A 20,250-nucleotide genomic window follows, 5' to 3' on the forward strand; every position below is an offset into this window, starting at 1 on the left:
ATCAAAAAGAGACTGGCAGTGTTTCATGACAGTTAGAATTTTGCCAGTAAAGTATGCCATCGTAGTCTAAAACTAAAATTATATATATAAAAAAAACTCCCACCAGAAATTGTGATTTTTGTCAGATTTAAAAATGGAATTTTTTAATTAGAAGACTGTCCAGATGGCAAACTGAGAAACAAGAAAAGTTTTAAATGGTTACTATTTTAAAGGCTTTCTAACTCAATTTTAGCCAGTTCTGACACAGTCTGATTTCTTAGTATTGGCTGGATGCCTCACGGAAGGAATAAGATATTAAACAGCAATGTTGCCTACAAGAAAGATTTATTGACTGTTTATTATAGATAATATCTACAAATTACTCCAGAAAAAAAACTTGCTGTAAGTTATCTGTCATATTGAAATTTTTGTTCTATAAACCATAATGACTTGAAGTATAATGAAAATAATTGGTATTTGCCCATTCTAAGTGGTTCATAAAATAAGTGGCTTACAGGATTGCATTTTCTAAAGAACTTTATGATTACATAATTAATACAATATTAATAAAATTCTCCTAGAGGTTAGTTATAGCCAGTATTTCTATTTAGCTGAGGCTGGAATCAGTTTTCCCCCCGCCATGTGTGTGTGTGTGGTGTGTGTGTGTGTGTGTGTGCATCTGTGATATGCAATGTTCTCAGGGTGAAAAGCAAGACTTTGTGCATGCTAGAAAAACATAGTGTTACTTAGTTACAATTCAAGCTCCAGATCTACAAGTATGAAATAAATAAAATTTATTATTTTTTGATCATTTTAATCAAAGTTGGACCCCACAGACATATTTTGACAAACAAAATGTATGAGATACTCAAGAGTACCTCAGAAATAATTATGTCATCCAAAAACCTAGAGCAATTGCCTCTGACTCACCAGCAACCTGACTTGTATCATTTGGGACAAATGCATAAATGTAGTTGAACTCAACAAATTACCCATGTCTATATTGCATATTACACCTAGGGAACCATTATATGTGATTAAAACGTGGTGAGTACATTAAGTATTGTTCAATGTCACAGTTACTCAAACATAATACACCTTATACATAAATCAAGATGTTAAAATATTTGAATCAATATTTTTATGTGATCCATTAAACCCAGAATGATTCTGAGTCACTGGCAGGAATACACTGCAGCAACTGTAATTAAAAACCAATCTTAAAGCGGGATTTATTTGATTAGGCTAAAGGAAAACAAACACAACCCTCCCCCTCAAAATGCAAAACTATTTCATTCCTTTTAAGTGTGAAAGAGTTAAAATCTTCACTATACTCAGCTTATACACAACTCATAATGTAAATACCTTTGGCAGTTTTCACAGTTCTCCAAGCCACTTTTACAGTGATTTCTTACAAGCCTCGTAAGTTAGACAATGTGGACAAGAAAAGATGTAACAATGCCACTGCCAGAATTACAAAACAAATTACCCAGGCCTTTTAGCAGTCATAAAAACAAATACTCACACAAATATGTTTGAAAATAGCTTACCTGAAACTCCTGTATGGGGTGATTATCTCAAAAGACTGTTTCACAGCCCGGTCTACTTGCTTCACATTTGCCACATTCATAGGAATTCTGGTAATACCAAGTCCACTCTTAAAGTCCTAGTATGCAGCAAAAACGTAATGCCACTTTTGAAAACACAACCATAATGTCTTCTTAATTCAGAACTGCTAGAACTACTATTACATAAATGTACAGAGTTACACAGACTCAACTAGAAAAAGAAATTATCGGTTCTTCTTGCAGTATGCTAACATTACACTAGCCTAAGCTACATTGTAAGTCAAGGTCTTTCTTACAAATGCTACACAGACAAGGTCATACATATCTGCCTTGCTTTGAACAGTGGGCACTATATTTACCTGTATTCAATCAACAAAGGAAACTAACAAATCGACATTTGTCATGTGCCAAACATTTATTTGGTAGGATAGTCAAAATGGCATTAGAAAGTAAACTAAATACTCTTAATAAGAGAAGATGGCCAACTAAGACTTAAAGAGATAGTTACGACTGATATGCATGTAGCTTTGTATGATGGAAATGAACTAAATATGTAGCTGTTGGGGTTTGCTTAATCTTGTTACACCGGCCCCAGTGGGGCCATGTGATCCTCTTCATTTACATTCAAAGGCAATGCTATTTTATTAGCTGGACAGGTTTACATTTCCAATATTCCAATCGGACTCTTAAAAACCTCATAGAGTACCATTGTGATATGAATACTATCCTTGGTTCATCACCGCTAGGCACTGAGTTCATAGTGCCCTATCGAAAATTAAATAGGAAAGCACATTCTAAAAGCAACAATGTTGACAATATACTGCCTAATCATATGGCCTTGGTAAATTAGCAATAAATACGCTTCATATTTTGCTAAATCACCACCTCAAGGAAGGAATGATCTGTATAAATAGATTCAGACTAAATGTTTCTGAAGCTCCTCAATATTGGTAAGAAAAACAGATCCATACTAAAGGAAAATACAAAAACATTGTTTCATTTTCAAAAAGGAAACTCAGCAAAGACAATTTAGAAAAGCTGATAAGAAGGAAAGACAATTTGAATGCCCTTTTCCACTGTAACCATTGCATGGAGAAGGAGAGCACTATGCATTTCTGTTACATGCAGGCTATATGGCCCACTTTTGATCTGTGTGATATAAAGTACTATCTATGTGGACATACAAATACCTATCATAAGAAGAAAACTTTTCACCCCTTATCTTTCCATATTATCTAGCAAAGTCATCTAAAAATAAACAGGTCATTTTAGAACATGGAGTCCTTGAGAAGTCTGTGGGCAAATGAGTATGGTGAAGACTCCTGTTCCTGTCCGCGTCCGTGCTTCTCTGCTCTCACCAGAGTTCAGCTACAAGAAGCCCTGGGCTGTGACTTTCTTGTAGGTCTTTGTGGTTACGACTAAGGCAATCTTAGTTGAGAAAACTGCAACAAAACAATTTTCCCATATATGTATGTACTATGTATGTATGTATAAAGAGCCATCAGTCATGCATTGTGTAAATGCATTTACTATTGATACTATCATTCACAGGTAGGATGCCAGGTGACCTGCTTTAGCACTCTCTACCATATTCTCTTGAGACAGGGTCTCTCAGTGAACCTATTGATAAGCTGGTGGCATTACAGCCCCAAATTTTCCTGTTGCTCTTCTCCACAGTGCTGGAGTTTCATTCAAAGTGTGGACATGACTGGTCAGGATAACACACACACACACATACACACACATGACGTGTGTGTGTATGTGTGTGTGTGTATATGTATACATTCCTGGCAAGAGTTACATGCGTATGTGTGGACATGCCTGGTTGTAGTTAAATAGACATGAGTGGACATGACTGCATGAAATCACATGCACATGTGTAGACATGCCTAGCTGAAATTACATGCACATGTGCAGACATGCCTGGCTGGAGTCACAGGCATACATATGGACATACCTGGCTATCATAGGAGCCCTAAGATCCTAACACAGGTCCTCATGCTTGCACAGTAACTGCTCCCACACACGGATTCAGTCCCCTGGGCACTATTTTTTATTTTTCAATGTGAAGGTTTATAGATATGATCAAAAATCATTATTTAGAAAACAAATCAATAAAATGTTACACTTTCTTACAGATTAATAAATGACTTACAGTGTTAAGGTAGAAAGGCCGAATTTAAGAATAAAGAATACAAAATTACAAAGTAATATAAAAAAATTAAAAACAATGTAAAAGCAAAACACAGTAAACTGTTGACTGCTGTGCAATAATTAGAATGAGAGGGTGATACGTTTTCATTTTCTATAGTTAGTCTCAGATGACAAGCACCATACCAAGTGAGGAGGGACATCAAACTATTCTAAGCAGCCATGTTTTAACACTTTTCCACGTATCAGCACAGGGCTGATTTTACCTGGTAAATTAAGATACCGATTCCTAATCATCCATATAAATTGCCCTGCTGCATGGTACAAATGCTGGATAAACTCCCAAAGTTATGTGCCTGGAAACTTAAGCCCCTTTTATAAATGAAGAAGATGAGAATAGCAAAATAAGGTAGCTGTCTAAACTTGATAAAGGGACATATTCTAGATAATATAGTATGCCTTCACGGAATGGCCTTCTAACAATTTCCCACAATGAAGCTTGCGACAAGAGAAGGGTATCAGGCCAGTTCACAGTATTCTGTGAGGTGCCTGGCCTGCAAGTACTGTGTGATACTAAGGATAAAGGCTCATAATGCTTTGACCACCAGACTAGCAGATGGTGGAAATGACAACCTGTTATGGATACTGATTAGGTTCATCACCACGGTTCCTGCCTGGATGGATGGCCCCTCATCTCTACAAACCAGTCGTAAAGTCTCTACATCTAAAGCTGTAATTCCGGGTAAAGTGAGGGTCAGCTCAGCATTCCAAATTTCTCCCTAGCAAGACAAAGATGATATTTTCTTATCATGAAAAATTGTAACCCATTTATCAGCTGTCTGCCATGGCCATATGGTTCTGAGTAATTAGAGGATGCGCATGGCTCACTAGCACCAGTTGACTGTAAAATAGAAAGCAGGGTACCAAAATAAATGTCAGTGATCTTGAGAGCTATTGAATGGGAAACAACTGCATTTCTTATTAAGAATACTTTGGTGATATTTAGTCCCCTTGCAGACTATTAGAACATGTTCAGACTATGTCCCATTTCTGGGTGTTTGACAAAGCTATCTGTGTTTATCTCTCTTTGACATCCTGAGAATTAGCATCATGAAAAATGAGCAGAACCATAAAATAAAAGTCTTCAATTTTATAAAACCAAAGTCTAAGCTAAGCTTCTCATAATGCCACTGAATCTCAGAGCAAAACTGCTAAGAGAATTTAAACAGCGTTTTGTCTAGCCTGTCGAGGACCCAAGGATACCAGGAAGGAAGGATGTCCCTAAGCCTTCGGTAGAGTGAAATACAGAGTACAATCCAAATATGCACAATTCTTTTACAACCGTTGGTTACAAACAAGCATAAGAACACAATGGAATTCAGTTACTATTTGCCCTGGGCTCTGAGGCTTGTGCAGGGCTGAAAAATTATCTTGCTGGAGTCATGCTTGTTGAAATCACTGTCTAGTGTTCAGGAGTTTACAAAGGGCTACCAATTGTAATTGTCTGAAAAACCCTGAACTTGGAAGCATGCATCCTACTATCTTTCAAAGCAGGAAAACTCATCCTGAAAAATCTGTATTTATTTAAGACCCGAATTATGCAAGAAATATTACTAGAACCTATACACTAGGACTTACAAAACTATCAGACTATAAGGTACCTGAAGTATATAGTCTAAGGAAAGACAGAACAAGTTGTAACACAGTGAAAGAGAAAGCTTGGCTGCGGGTTCAGTACCTCTAACAACTTACAGACAGTCAGATGGACAGACAATATGATATCTGTGCTTATAAAAAGTTTTCCCCTTAAGAGCTGATACCAGTCAAATGACGCCACCAAGAAGAACTAATGTTCAGACACATCTCCAACTTTAGCTCATCACGTGTTCAAGAACAAGAATGACAGTAGCTCCCTCAGCATCATTCTGGGGAGGAGCAAGTTCATGTAGTTAAAACAAGCTCAGAAGGATGTCCAGTCACACTGACTGGCACTCAAGTGTACTTAACTATCACTAACTCTATCTCTTTTATCTACCACTTCTATCTGAAGCCAACGGAATGCATTGTCTATTCTAAAGTGAATCTCAAGAAAGTACACACTCCAAAGTAACGAGCTGATGTGATGATTTTTTAAAGTAAAATAAAATATGTGTGTTAAATATTCAAAAACAATAAAATAAAATTACCCAGTAACTACATTCTGATTGTGAGCTTTAGTCTCAGTCTGAAAAATAAGTGAAAAACAAGAGAAACCATACATTCACTCCTTAAAAGGTTACCAACTGATAAAACTGGTAAGGGTACTATACTATGAAATGCAAAGGGCTAGGGAGGGCTTGTAGAGTAAGCAATGTTCTATATTTAATTTCTGTGGCCAACACAGAAATTTAGAAAGCAGGAAACTACCACCAGCAGCAAGGACCACATGTGTTGCTTAGCAGATCCCAGACATTGCAAATGTGAAAATGCCTTGGCACTGAGACTCAAGGAAGAAACCTGGCTACATAACTATTAGCAAGCTACCTACCTCGACCTAAACCACATTATTTGTAAACAGAGTAACTCTACCTTAAAGTATTGTCATAAGAATTAAATGAAGTAATGTAAGTAAGGAGCTTGATGTGTGCAGAAAGCTCTCACTTAGAAGTTTTACAGGCAGAATCCATTACTTATAAAATATTTTAAAAATATTTTATTTCATCTGTAATCATGGAATGACTCTGCACTAAATATTCAGAAAAATTATCACAAATATTGACCAAGATACTAAAATGAGTCATTTATACAAATTTATTCAGTGAGAGTAATTCTGAATTGCTAAAACCATATGGTAAAAGGGCAAAATGAAATGCTGATCCCTAAAGAGAGAAATTAAAGAAGAAATTGTTAACCCCCAATCTGCTGAAATCCCAAATCTATTTTTAAAAATAGTGAATGTTAGGTTTTCCCTGCCAGGAATTTAAGAACTTGGTACTTAAACATTTGTTGAAAACAGATGTGGCATTGTATGACATTGGCACCAGACTTCTAGGAAACACCAGATGCAGAGCTTGGCCAGAGAGAGAACCCAGAGAGTGTGAGGTCACCACCTACATCCTGTGGCTTCATTCTGTGCCATACAAACCAAGCCTCCAGAGGCCAATTAAAATTCTATTAGTGCTCCATCCCCATGCCAAAGCATCAAGGGACTTTACATGAGGAGGAAGAGCCTCTTGTTAAACTCTGATTTGAGGATATTTAATCAAATGAGTTTATGTAGTTAGAACCCCAGTGCCACAATCAGCATCAAATGGCTGCCCAAACCCACCAAGCAAGACATCTGGTTGTAATGAACAGGCTAATATTAGCATGATATTTTAAAAACTCATCAGGAAGAGATGGGAGACTATCAGGGAACCATTAACAAGCGGAAGCCAAAGGCCGGTTTTCTTTAATTTTTTTCATGTCCATGTGTTGAAATTCTAACCCACTAGAAATAAATACCAGGAACAAATACAACACACATATTTCAAATTATGTCCATACTTGATTATGTTGAAGTGTTGGTATCTACCTCCTAGTACACGGGAGGCTGAGGCAAGAGGATTGCCACAAGTCTGAGGCCAACCTGGGATACACGGTGAGTTCAAGGCTAACCAAAACTACTCACTGAGGCCTTAACTCAAAAGACAACAAACAAGACAGAAAAAAATTATGACATTTAGACATACTGGTTTGTTATCTACACTTTTTTAGGCAAAATAGCTTAGAAAAGAATCAATGAAGGAAACAGAGGACCTGTGTATTTTGAGTTTATTAAAGATAGTTACATTATGCACAAAATTTCAACATAATAAAATTAATAAATAAAATTGAAGCATCATCAAATGATCAGAAAATATTTCATGAAGTTTAATTTCTAAACTATATAAGGAGCTCAAAGTAATTGACAAAAAAGATAATAACAAAGAAGACTGAAAAATACAATGAGATTAATTCAAGCTGTCCAGAGCCAGTGAGCTCCCACTAGCTGGGATCTGTCTCTGTTTTCCCATCATTATCTTGATCCCTTGAGAGTTGACTTCTGGGAATCATCTCAGTATCCCTAGAGTACATGGTCCTCTGGAAGAGCAGTAATCGTAGCTAAGTCATCTTTCCAAATCCCATTTAGGTAGCATTTTAAATGTAAAAGGTACTTGAAAAGCATCAGAGGAATTCTGTGTGTTTGTCATTGTATCTATCTATCGGTATATATGTGTGTCTGTGAAAGTAGCCTGTCTACTGTACAGTGAAGATGTCGAGGCAATAGGACCACCTCAGCTGTCAGTTCTCTATGTCCGCTTATTTGAGCCAAGGTCTCTTTGCTGCATTTGTTTTCCACAGCAAGCTACCTATCTCATAGGTTTCTGAGGATTCTCCTGGCTTCTGTCCCATTTCCTTGCAGGAAAACTAAAATACTGATGTTCAGGTTAAGTATCTTGTTGTTACATGCATATAGTCTTCTTGCTTGCTTGCTAAGTTCTTTTGGCCATTGATTCATTTCCTTAGCCCTTAAAATGATTGTAGGATTATGTATTGAATTTACATCTACCCACAGGGGAGATGGACAGAGTGAGAGAGAGAGATGGGGAGAGATAGAAAGAGAGGGAGAAAAAGAGAATTGATTTGAAGTGATTGAGGCTGGTGTAAGAATGGGGAGATGGCTCAGTGGTTAAAGTACTTGACAGTCTAATACTCTAAGGAAAGCCAGACCACATGTATATGCCAGCCTGCTTAGAATTCTGGAGCTAGTGCCATATATAGAACATGGATTCAGAGGCTCCCCAGAGCAAGCTGGCCCGTGAGAGAAGCCAAGCTGGTGAGATCTTGGTCCACTGAGAAACCTTATCTCAATTCATAAGCTAGAAAAGAATGAGGAAGACTCTTGTTTCAACCTCTGGTCTCATGTATTCATACCTTTACGCACACACGTGCGACTACATACCACAAGAGTATGAACACATACACACCAGATACATGATAAAAAATGAAGGATAACAATGTTTCACAGAGACTGTCAGCAATTTCCTGGGGCTCTAAGTTGCAGTGCTGTTCCCACCACAGACTAAGTTTCCAGTTTCCACTAGGAGAGCATGCATCCATATCAGCCAGAAATGGAAAAGTGCCTGTTAAATTCTTCCCAAATAGATAGATGCATCTAGAAACATAATGCCCACAACATAAACCGTACACATCCAATTACCAAAGTCCTTTTAAACAGAGAGGAATGATAATATGAAAACACTGTCACTGTAATTATAGCACACTACAAGTACATAAAACACAAGCAGGTATAAGGAATAGAAGAATATTGAAAAAATGAAATGGGAAGGGTTTTAAGATGGAAAAATATGGAAGTGGTGACATTTAATTTATGGGATGGGAGCAGTGCACTGTTTTCCAACAGGGTGATTAGGAAAGAATTTCATTGTTGGTATCCAAGATGTTATTTGCCTCTCTCACAAAGGTCTTCTCTAATTCTTCATCTCTTTCCCCTTCACTTCTCCTTAGAGTCTAACTGAAGAAAGAAAAAGACTAAAAGGCCTCAGGCTATCTTTAATGTAAGTCCCCTCCAGTCTCTCTACTAGGCAGTCAGAGAGCCCCTCTGGGTTTCATTTCCAACAACGTACTAATGAAGTAAAGTGCAGGAAGCAAGAGAGACAGGGAGCCTTTGAACTGAGCAGCCAGGAGACCAGAAGCCCCTGCTAAACACAGGCTGACATCTATTATTTCCGGAGTTAAGAGCAGTCAGAGAACACGGTACAGATGGACAGCAAGACTGCCGGCAGGCTCACACCACTGCTCCTAAGAAGAAGAGGGAATTTCAAAAACCATTAAAGTGTTTGTGGCAAAAGTGAGTTCCCAGTGAATTGAAGTGAGAAAAATGTGTGTTCTTGTCTCAGTACTAGAGACAGGTTCAGGAAATAAAGAAAAAGATTACTGAAGATGTGCCTGCAGGGAGGCTGGCATTGTGAAAGCATCTTTAGGGACTGGAGGAAAAGCTCTGGAAACAACCATCTTTGAAACAGAGTAACTTCTGGGTATGCAGAGTGAAAGGAACTCAATGGATCAAGCAAATGAAAACAACCTCTAATGGCTTTCCCTTTACCCAAATTCTAATGATGCATTAAATTTTTTTTTGTTTTGTTTTATTAAAAATTTCTGCCTCCTTCCCGCCTCTGCCTCCCATTTCCTTCCCTCTCCCCCACTCCCCTCCCCCTCCTCCAGCCCAAAGAGCAGTCAGGATTCCCTGCCCTGTGGGAAGTCCAAGGTCCTCCCCCACAACCAGGTCTAGAAAGGTGAGCATCCAAACAGGTTAGGCTCCCACAAAGCCAGTACATGCAGTAGGATGAAAACCCAGTGCCATTGTTCTTGGCTTCTCAGCAGCCCTCATTGTCTGCCATGTTCAGAGAGTCCAGTTTTATCCCCTACTTTTTTAGACCCAGTCCAGCTGGCGTTGGTGAGTCCCCAATAGATCAGCATTGGATTTTTTTTAAAGCCTTAGAAGTCACGATAAAAATACATCTCTATAGTAAGTGTGGTAAGGCAAAATTTCCAGAAAGGTTGACCATTTCAAACCCTTACACAAACTACTAACACTCCAGGAAGGGAGCAACACTGACAAAGCACAGGCTGCAGCCTCCTTTGAAATTAGGTGCAACTTTCTATGGACACTCCATTCTGAAACTATACCACAATAATGATGTTCTTCATTTTAACTACAATGTTTGTCAGTTCCTACATCGGTATCTCAAAATGTTCAACCTAGCAAAGGTTATTCTAAAATAAGATTAATAGGAAAAGAAAAGATACCACCCAAGGGTAAATAAGTAAATAAGAGGCTCATTGATATTAGCATAGGTGAAGGAAGTTTTACACATTTTCCGGCTGCAGGATTTTCAGTCCCCCTTTTGCTGGATGCCTATCACTTTAGAGGAAGAAAAAAACAAACAAGCAAAGAACCCTGAGAATCATTTCATAGTGTGTTACTCTGAATTCTCTACTGAGTCACGTGTGGTACTTTCACAAATGTGTATCTGCCACATATCCCAAAGGTTAACTCAACTCATTTGGAATAGGCCCAAAACTCTGAAATTTCAACAAAGTAATGACAGCCTTGGAGGCAGCAATCCTCCTGCCTTCATGGTGACACCTGTTAATGGGAATAATTGCACTGCCAGAGACAGGTAGTTATAGCAGAGGAGGATTAAAAACCCATACTACACCCTCCCAGGCTCGTCATATGTGACTAGGATAAAAGTGATTTCTCTGGAATGGCCAACCCTCATCTAGATACACTGTGATTACTAGAATACGTATTTACTGATGGAGAGAAACCTGAAGGTGATTCCTGGGTTACAATGATATAGGCCAATTCCATTTTTAAAAGAAGTGTTTTGGGGGGTCTACAAAATGAATTCACTGCATATAAATAATAAAAACAATTATGTCTTGTTATGTGGCCATTATATAGATCTAACAAAAACTATGACACAAGATTTCAAATATAAATACATCACACTTCTAAATGAACATAATCTTTGAAAATTACCCTTGTGGGGGTGTATGTATAAAACTTTTAGGTTTTTTTTTTTGTCTTTTTTTTTTTTTTTTTGAGACAGGGCTTCTCTCTGCAGCCCTAACTGTCCTATAACTCACTCTGAAGACCAGGCTAGTCTCAAATCCATAGATCCGTCTTCCTCTGGAATTAGAGGTGTGCACCACCACCACCCAGTCCAAACATTTAGATTTTACATCAAAGCATACTCCTATCATTCAGGATTTCCTCAAACAGGCCCACCCCTCACTGGGGAAAACCCTGTGTACTGAGGAGAAAGACGAAAGACTGTTCTATCACAACAGGCCATGCAGACGCTTCCCTAGGAGACAGATCAGCAGGAAATGCCTTTCCTCAGGAGAATAAGGCATTCACCAAAATGGGAAGCTGAAATGGTACTACTCTTGGGGCCAAAACATGGATGACTTGCTCAACTTATCCACCAGTCAAGTTGAAGCATACTATGAAGTATGATGCAAATACCACGTCTTCAACAACACACCCTAAAAGATATCTTTAAAGGTAAAGTATAAGATCTTCAATGTATAGGAGAAAAAAGCTGACTAAACAAACAAGAAAAATATATGTACTTATCTAAAGATGAAGTATATTCCAGCTTTACTGATTTGTTTTAAAATAATTTAATTATTTTAATTACTTTGATGTGGGATTTCCATCTGTGTGCTGTGAATATTATTAGTTAATAAAGAAACTGTCTTAGGCCTGTGAAGGAAATAGAGGTAGGCAGTGAAAACTAAAGTGAATGCTGGGAGAAAGAAGGGTAGAGTCAGAGAAAAGCCATGTAGCCCTGCTGGAGACAGATTCAGGAACTTTAGCTTGTAAGCCACAGTGACGTAATGATACACAGATTAATAGAAATGGGTTAAACTAGGATGTAAGAGTTAGCCAATAAGAAGCTAGAGCTAATGGACCAAGCAGTGTTTGAATTAATACAGTGTGATTATTTTGGGGCTGAGCAGCCAGAAACCAACAACCGGCCTCCTTACTACATTACTTGTGTAAAGAGAAGTGTTTCCAGTTCTCAAATTTATTTGATGCCCCATGTTTTGGACCTCTCCATAATGCCTAACCATGGAATATAACGTAGGGACAGACATAATGGCACAGGGAATGCAATCTCAACACTTGGGAGGTAAAGGCAAGAGGACCAAGAGTTCAAGGTCATCAGCTACAAGAAATCCTGTATCAAAAATGCAAAGCAAACAAATAAAAGGCAGTAAAAGCACTGAGCTTATTACCTGTAGCTGCTCTTGCCTGGCATCTCACCCTTGCAGATAAAACAGCCCTGTTAGATAAGCATATCTCTTTGAGAGTGCACAGTCTGACAGAACATTCACTGAGCCCATGTCCTGAAACCTTTGAGCAATGAAATTAGTCACAAAACTAATTCTTGCCTATTTCTGAGAGATAGGATCTCAGAAAAGATTTAAACCAAGTCTTCAGTAAGAAGACAAGCTTAGAGCTAGAAATTCTAGCTTCAGATTAAGCTTAGCATGATCAAACTACTAGCCCCGCACAAACTATGGAGACCTCATTTTACTCATCTTTAATGCACAGATGAGAGGATCCTATAATTATAGGAAAGATTAAAAATGTATATTTATAAATTAATTAGCATAGAACTTGGCACTCGATCCATGGCAAGCATTTTAGATTTTGCTTTCAAATATAACAGTATTTGAAATAATTTCATACAAAAAGCTTCTTTCTCCCAAAGGGTTAATAAAACTCAAAAAAAAATTATTTCTAGAAAACAAAACAAACTCGGATAATCTAGCTAATGTGAGCAATGAAACAAATAAGAGGAATTGTATTCGGTCTGTGCAAGTAAAAAAAATGAATTCCTCATTTTGGCAGAGTAACTTCAAAACAGATACATGCAAATTATGAATGCTTAACCTGAATTCCAATGAGAAAAGTTTTAGTCAACTAACTTCAGAGACTTCAGAAACAATATGCACATCTAGTTCATATATACCATTAAGTTATGTTACTATTTTTAAGAGTATGCTAAAGATGCACATCAGTAATTTGCCCATTTCCCTCAATGATTTCTTCCACAACTAATTGCCTAAGATACCCCCCCAATAATGAATACACTCCTACTGAAGTTTGAGAATAGTTTGCTAAAAGCTGAAGTATCAGATAATAACTACTGCTTGTTTTAAGTTGATGACTGCTTTTAATAAAAAAAGAGGCCTTGTCTATACCTTATCACAGTCCACTGTAAAATGAATTCACCTTAGATTAGACATTCAAAATACACCCTTTCATCTTCAAATAAGAATTAAGCACCTAAGGAGGAAGATTTTCTTTTACACATAAAAGTCTAAAATAATAGAGAAAAGGAAGTCTATACTACAAAATCAAGTATAAAGCTTGTATGACACCGAAAAATGCTTTATCTACAAGTCTCCACAAAAATATTTAGACTATCTCTAGTTTTTCCTATTAACCAAATTCAATCATCTAACAGTTAAAGCCCATATACTGTGTATATGTGACATGTGTATACAAGCAGATGTGTGTGTGTGCTTGTCTATATGGTGGCAAATATATATACCTAAATATCTCTATACCCACCTCTCTTTAATGGGGTTCTACTACCAAAGCAGTTTCATGACAAACAGAACATCTGTTCAAAGAAAAATAAAGACAATAAGACCTAGTATGGTGGTTCAATGAGACATGTCCCACATAGGCTCAGATTTTTGGATACTAGGTCTTCAGGTAGCATTGCTTGGGAGAAGCGTGAGGGGTGTGGCATTTCTGGAAGAAGCAGGTCATTGCAGCTGTGTGAGAGAGATTTCATCCTTGTCACTTTTAATCCACTCTCTGGCTTGGGCTCAGGGTTGTGGTTCAAGATGTGTGCTCTCAGATTCCCATTCTCACTGGTAAGCCTTCCTGCCATGATGGCTTTTTATTTATTCTAGATACATCAATATTTTCTCCCATAGGTTTCCTTGGCCATGGTCTTTTTACATCAACAGAAAAGTAACTAATACACCTGTTTCTCATTATCATCTAATTTTCTATCAGAAAAATGTGGAATTAGTCCCATTCAACAGTGTCTGTATTCATTCTCAATTATTCTCTGACGCCTATATTTACTTCAACTAAGGATACATTTCAACAATTTTTTTCAATGATGCTGCTTCCTCGGTCCGCTAAAAAGGAGGCATGCAGCTTCAGGTCTGACGGAAATACTTTCCTGAAACAAAGCCTTCAGCCAGATTTTCTGTTTTGGTTAGTGGATTACTTAAAGTAACATCAAGATTATAAATAAAAACCCAAGCAGCTCTTAAAAGCTAAACACAGTTGCTACTATCAAAGAATAGTAATTTACAATTAATGTTACAAAGCTCACCTGCTCATTTTTGCACAGCCACACACTGTTTCCCTTCAATACAGTAAAAATTTTGGCTTTGTAGCCTCTCAATTCAAGATATCCACATTTCTCAGGTGCCATAGCTGCTTGCAACTGTGCAGTAACGGATGGTGACTTCAGTGCACTTAATAGTATGCTGATCCAATCATTTCTCTCTTCTGAAATTAAAGGAGAAAATGTATAAGGCATATAAACATAGAAACATTAACATGAGAGCCTCTTGCTTTAAAACCAGTAACATACAATTTTTTTTTTCCCACAACCACTGCCTAAATTGCACTGTCAGCAGAGTCAAGAGCTCAAATTTAACAGAAGAGATTTTGTAGATGCTCTAGAGCCAGTAAAATGAGCTGCTTCTAGAATCATTCAAGAAATACCACATCTCAGGCTTCATTTCCAACCCCAAAGAAGGCTCAGCATTTCAGAAAAAAACTCCAGGAGACCTATGACCTTATTTACATCTGAGAAACACTTTTAAATGATTTAGGATATTAGGTTTTCTATTTGCCATAATTTTGCAATGAAATATTTCAATTAGAGTTCTGTTTTGAGTTTGTGACCTCATCTCCCCCCGTTGGTGTTACTAATTTGGGAAGTTATGGAACGTGAATAGAAGGTCAGAACAGGAAGACGTAGCAATACAAAGAGTATTTCTGTTGAAGGTTGTACCCACTGAAAAGTGTTTTTCTTCCTTTCTGCTTTTTCTCCGTACGTAGGTGAAGAAACTTTCTATTTTCCATACTCCTCTGGCTGGCTTTTCTCAAGAACCTGAGGCAAAGTGGCCAAGAACTGAGCTCTCTGAAACCATGAACCAATGTAAGACCTTTTCCCTTAAGTTGTCTGTCAGGTTACTTGGTCAGAACCACAGTAAGAAGCCATGGTGTACAGAAGAAAGCAGGTTCAGTACTCAACAGAAAGTCGAAATAAGGAAGTACTCAAGGCTTTAAAACTCAGCTGACAAAGTAAAACTTGATACTACACTACCCCGTACAAGCCAAGTGACCTTCAATCAGGTACCACATACTTACTGGGGAACAGAAATGTGGTGTAATCTCCAAAGAGCAATCAAGACAATAAGTGAAGTTAGATTTGAACAGATAATGGGGCCCAGATGTGAATAAATGTCATACAAATTGTATCAAGTAATATATGAATCCATTCAACTGAGGTAAGTGATTTGCTGAAGGTCACTAAGAAAGGTAGTGCTAAAATTATACTAAAAATTATTTCAACTCCTACACAACTGCATTTCACACCATAGAAGGGGGGGGGACACATGATAGATAGGTCTTGAGAATGAGGGACAATGTGAAAAACCAAACTGAAGCCTGAAGGTCAGAACAGAAGTCTGAGCAAGGACAACATAAGAAAAAAACATAAGGAACCAACATTGGTTTAGAGACTTAACTAAGAGGAACATATTGATAATTTTTGAACTTACAAGGAAATTATGAGAAATATAGACAGAAAACAACCACTTTCTGCTTTGAATTACAGAAACAAAGGAAAAGCAATTCAAGATGATTAGCAAGGAGAAGACAGAATTGAGAATCCTGTGTTTATGACGGGCAGGCGAATCTGGGAGTGTGGAATTCAGGATTAAGAAGATAAATATCAAGTGTACAATAAAAGTAAAATATATGAACATTCAAATGTCAGTATATTAAAGGGAGTAAGGCATAGCTGATTCACAGATGTTATCCCCCAAATAAACAGCCCAGAATAAGAGGAAGTTTGACGTTATAAAACGACCATGAAAGATGGCAGGACAATCCAGCTCACAGATCACTGCCCGTTTTCAGGACACTGGGATAGATGAGCAGAGCAGCAACAATATGTGAGAAGAGACAACCTCAACAGGAAAAGATCCACAGATGTGGATAAATGTCAAATGCACAATGAGAAAGAACGCAAAAAAAAAAACAGGAATCAAATATTATCTACAAGAATAATAATGACTCCCAAATCAAACAGGGGAGAGATTATCAAAACAAATTTTTTTAAAATGGAATCTCAAGTGGCAAAATTTTTCATAGAAAGAGAAACCAGAGCTAAACTGTGGAATCCAGGACTTCTTTTCTCATAAGATTGCCTATCAGAGAATCCACAACTTTACCGTGGATTATACAATAAGTCTCCTCATGAGGTACACTCCTGTTTAATTAATAATGCAAAATTACTTCAAAAGAAATCTTAATTTCTAAATTATCACGATTTACACTCAACTTCTGAAGTTGATAGTCTTACCAAGTAATGTAAAGGATGGTTGCTTTGCTGAATATTCATAAAAGGGTTCAAATATAAATATAATGTAATGACATATACCAAAGCTTTGTGGCATTTAGACCACATTTAGCATATATCTCAGTAATTAATTTTAAATTGGCAACTGCATGTTTTGTGTGTTTATAGTAGAACAGTACTGAAAAAACGGATGAATCCCTGGGATTATTAGCTTCTGAATTTTCTGATATATGGGGGAAAAAAAAACAAAGAATAAGAAATGAATGTCCTGTTTGGGGCTGAGAACTGATCTGTCATTTATTCTAAACAAGCAGATTGAAAATCCATATGTCTCCACATGCACTACTATAGTTTCTACAGATATACCACATAAATATTTGGACTATAGTTCAGTGCCAAGACTATTTAACTATATCACAGTAGTAAGGGGCTATGACCTTCCCAGCCATGGGGTTTGAGTGGGGTTTGCAGTACCAGGCAATTATTCTTTATTATGGAACAGTCCTCGATTTCATAAGGCTTAGAAAACATTTCAGAAAAATGATAAAAATTTAAGATGCAAAAGGGGGATAAGAGACTTGCAGTGCTTTCTTCTATATGAGATAGCCACTGCAAATATGATTTCATTATATCTGTATCTACCTGAATTGGGCCTGAACAAGACTGTCGATTGCCAATCACAGATTGAGGAAGGGTTCATGGAGCCCTACTCCTGACTGCTGACTTCGTGAAAACTGTTCATTCTGGCAGAATCACAGTCATCTTTAGTTGTACACAAAACTTTTAGGCCACCAGGTTCCAGTGGATATTTGGATACACACGGACAGAGTATTGGTTAAAATCAGTGTGTCATAAAACAGCATTTTAGGCATGGCTATGGGAAGGGAACCTTCAGGAGTACCGTGTGATAACAGAGGTGACAGGAAACTAAGAAAGAGTGGGGAGTGAGAATACAGAGAATGCTCTGTGTGTGTGTGTTTGTGTGTGTGCGCGCACGCACGTACGCCGGTGTGTGTGTATTCTTTTTATTGATGAAATTTGCTGATAATCTATATGAAGTTGTTAACAAACAAATTCCATTCACAAAAAAAAAAACCAGGAACATCCAGTTCAGTAAACAGAGAGAAACAGCGAACAGCTAATGCACACAGAATCAAACAGATTGTAAGAGTCATTTGTCTTAGGCTGTACAAAATGTGCATCCCTAAATGAGGAAAACATGTTTTGACAATTTTCAAACCAAATAATTGTTTTCTATTTGATATATGGTTTGAGACAACCTAGGGGCTATTGTAGCTGAGATAGTGAACCACGGTTTTAAAAAATATGTGAAGTTCCAGAAATAAACAACTCATAAACTTTAAATTACATGTTATTCTTAGTCGTGTGTTAAGCCTTAAGCCTTCAGTCATTCCACTCTGTTCTGACTGAAGACGTGAGGTATCCCCTACTCCAGTGTATGAGTCACCCTGTGTGCGATGTTCTTCCACTAGGCATGAAGTAGTCATCTCAGTTATCAAGTAAAGCATCATGACTATGCAGCACCTGTATTACATAAGCTTTTACACTGCTTACTGGTGGTGTTGAAGTGTGGTCACGGTGATAAAGGACAATTTGCAAGATGCCCAAGGAGATCTGTGTAGTGCTTTCAGTGAAAAAGCTAAAAGGATACTCAGATATTTTTGAATAGATGATCACATTAGTGTAACTTTTGCTAAAAATGTTGCCATAACTCTTCTGCCTTATCATAAGCTATTGTTGGCCCTCTTTTACTGTCTCTAATTTAAGAATAAAACTTTATCATATGTATATATGTATAGAAAAGAATGTAGTATATATGTTACTTGATACTGTACACAGATTCAGAAATCCCCTGTGTATAAGGGGTCTATACCTCTAGTGACTAAGAGGGCAGATTACCAGGTTGAGTCCTTCTAAGAATAAATATCTGATTGTATATGAATGGTAGCAGTTTATTAAGCACTATTTTTTTCTGGAACATTCCCTATTATGGCTTCTCTCCATGGATGATAATCCAAGTTAGGGAAAAATTACAAGTCAGAAAAAAATAAAAGTGGTTTTGCTATAATGTAGACAAATAAAATAGCAATCTCTTCAATGAATTTTAAATTAATTTTTGTGGTTTTGAGAAACACCAAAGACTCAGAAATGTTCAAATTGTCAACACAAACATCATATTCTTTGAGTTCAAAATTTAGCATAGGTGATTCATTAGTTACAAAGGATACCAGAGAATGTGACACAGGGCAAGTGAAACCACCATGAACATAATCACCAACTGTAACTCAACCTTCACTGCGAGGTTTGTTCTCTCTCTCTCTCTCTCTCTCTCTCTCTCTCTCTCTCTCTCTCTCTCTCTCTCTCTCTCTCCAGATCCTTCACTCTGTAGCCTAGGCTGACCTCCGACTTATAGAAGTTACCTGTTTCTGCCTCCCGAGTGCTAGAATTTTAAGCACCCATTAAACTCAGCCAGGAACTTTACTTTTAATATGATCTTATCTAAAGAAAGACCCTTCAGTGTAACCAGCCATCAATGTGAGAGCCAGAAGTGTTGTCAAACTGATAACCACTACCTGTACGAATATTAGCTGCTATGCTACGGGCTTATTCTGAGTATGAGGAGCAGGACCATTTTCTCACAGAGAATAAACTCCACTGAAAGGAAGAAAGCCATAAAAGCACAGACATTTACTAGAGTACACTACTCAGTGACAAGTGAATTGCAACAGCATAAAGCAGAGGATGAGGGGCAAGAGAAGAGTTACTTTACGTAGGGTACTAGAAAAAGCCTCAGAAAAGGGACTGGAGCAAGCAGGAAGGTGGCTAGAACATTGCAAGATATGAATGCTGTGGCCCCAAGGAAACTGAGACTTGTAGATACAGGTCCAAGAGTCCCTTGTTGTTGAAATGTAGCAAAGGAGGGAAGAAGACATGGAAGGAAGGAATGAAAGAAGACCAATACCAGATCAAGAATCAAAAGGGCTTTCGTACATCATACACCCTACGCTTGTTCTCAGTAAGAAAAGAAGACAATGGGACCTTAGGAATGAGATTATATGATCAGACTTTCATACTGAATAGTTTTTCTGACATACTTGTAGTGAATCAGTAAAGTGACTAATCAAGATGAAAGTGATGCTTTGAGCTAACAGGTGACACTGTGGGGATTGAGAACCAGTCAGCATCTAGTCTTAATCTCAAAGTCAAAGTGACAAAGTGACAGAATTCTGGAACTGATTAGATGATATATAATAAAGAAAGGAAACAGTATTAGCTCATGACTTGAGCACACTAGTCTTTAA

The 20,250-nt window shown here is 37.6% G+C and overlaps 1 protein-coding gene across 5 annotated transcripts in view; it reads right to left on the bottom strand.

The window, feature by feature from the left end:
- Positions 1–20,250, bottom strand: part of Arap2 (ArfGAP with RhoGAP domain, ankyrin repeat and PH domain 2) — a 169,904-nt gene that overhangs the window by 83,903 nt on the left and 65,751 nt on the right. For all 5 annotated transcript variants that reach the window (XM_057771585.1, XM_057771581.1, XM_057771582.1 and 2 more), the window contains 2 exons: positions 14,663–14,841; positions 1,530–1,645 (listed from right to left, as the gene is read on the bottom strand). In XM_057771585.1, the coding sequence (XP_057627568.1) occupies positions 1,530–1,645; positions 14,663–14,841 (295 nt within the window). The remainder of the gene's footprint in view (positions 1–1,529; positions 1,646–14,662; positions 14,842–20,250) is intronic.

This window comes from Chionomys nivalis, chromosome 6, assembly GCF_950005125.1.
Source record: "Chionomys nivalis chromosome 6, mChiNiv1.1, whole genome shotgun sequence".
Taxonomy (NCBI): Eukaryota; Metazoa; Chordata; class Mammalia; order Rodentia; family Cricetidae; genus Chionomys; species Chionomys nivalis.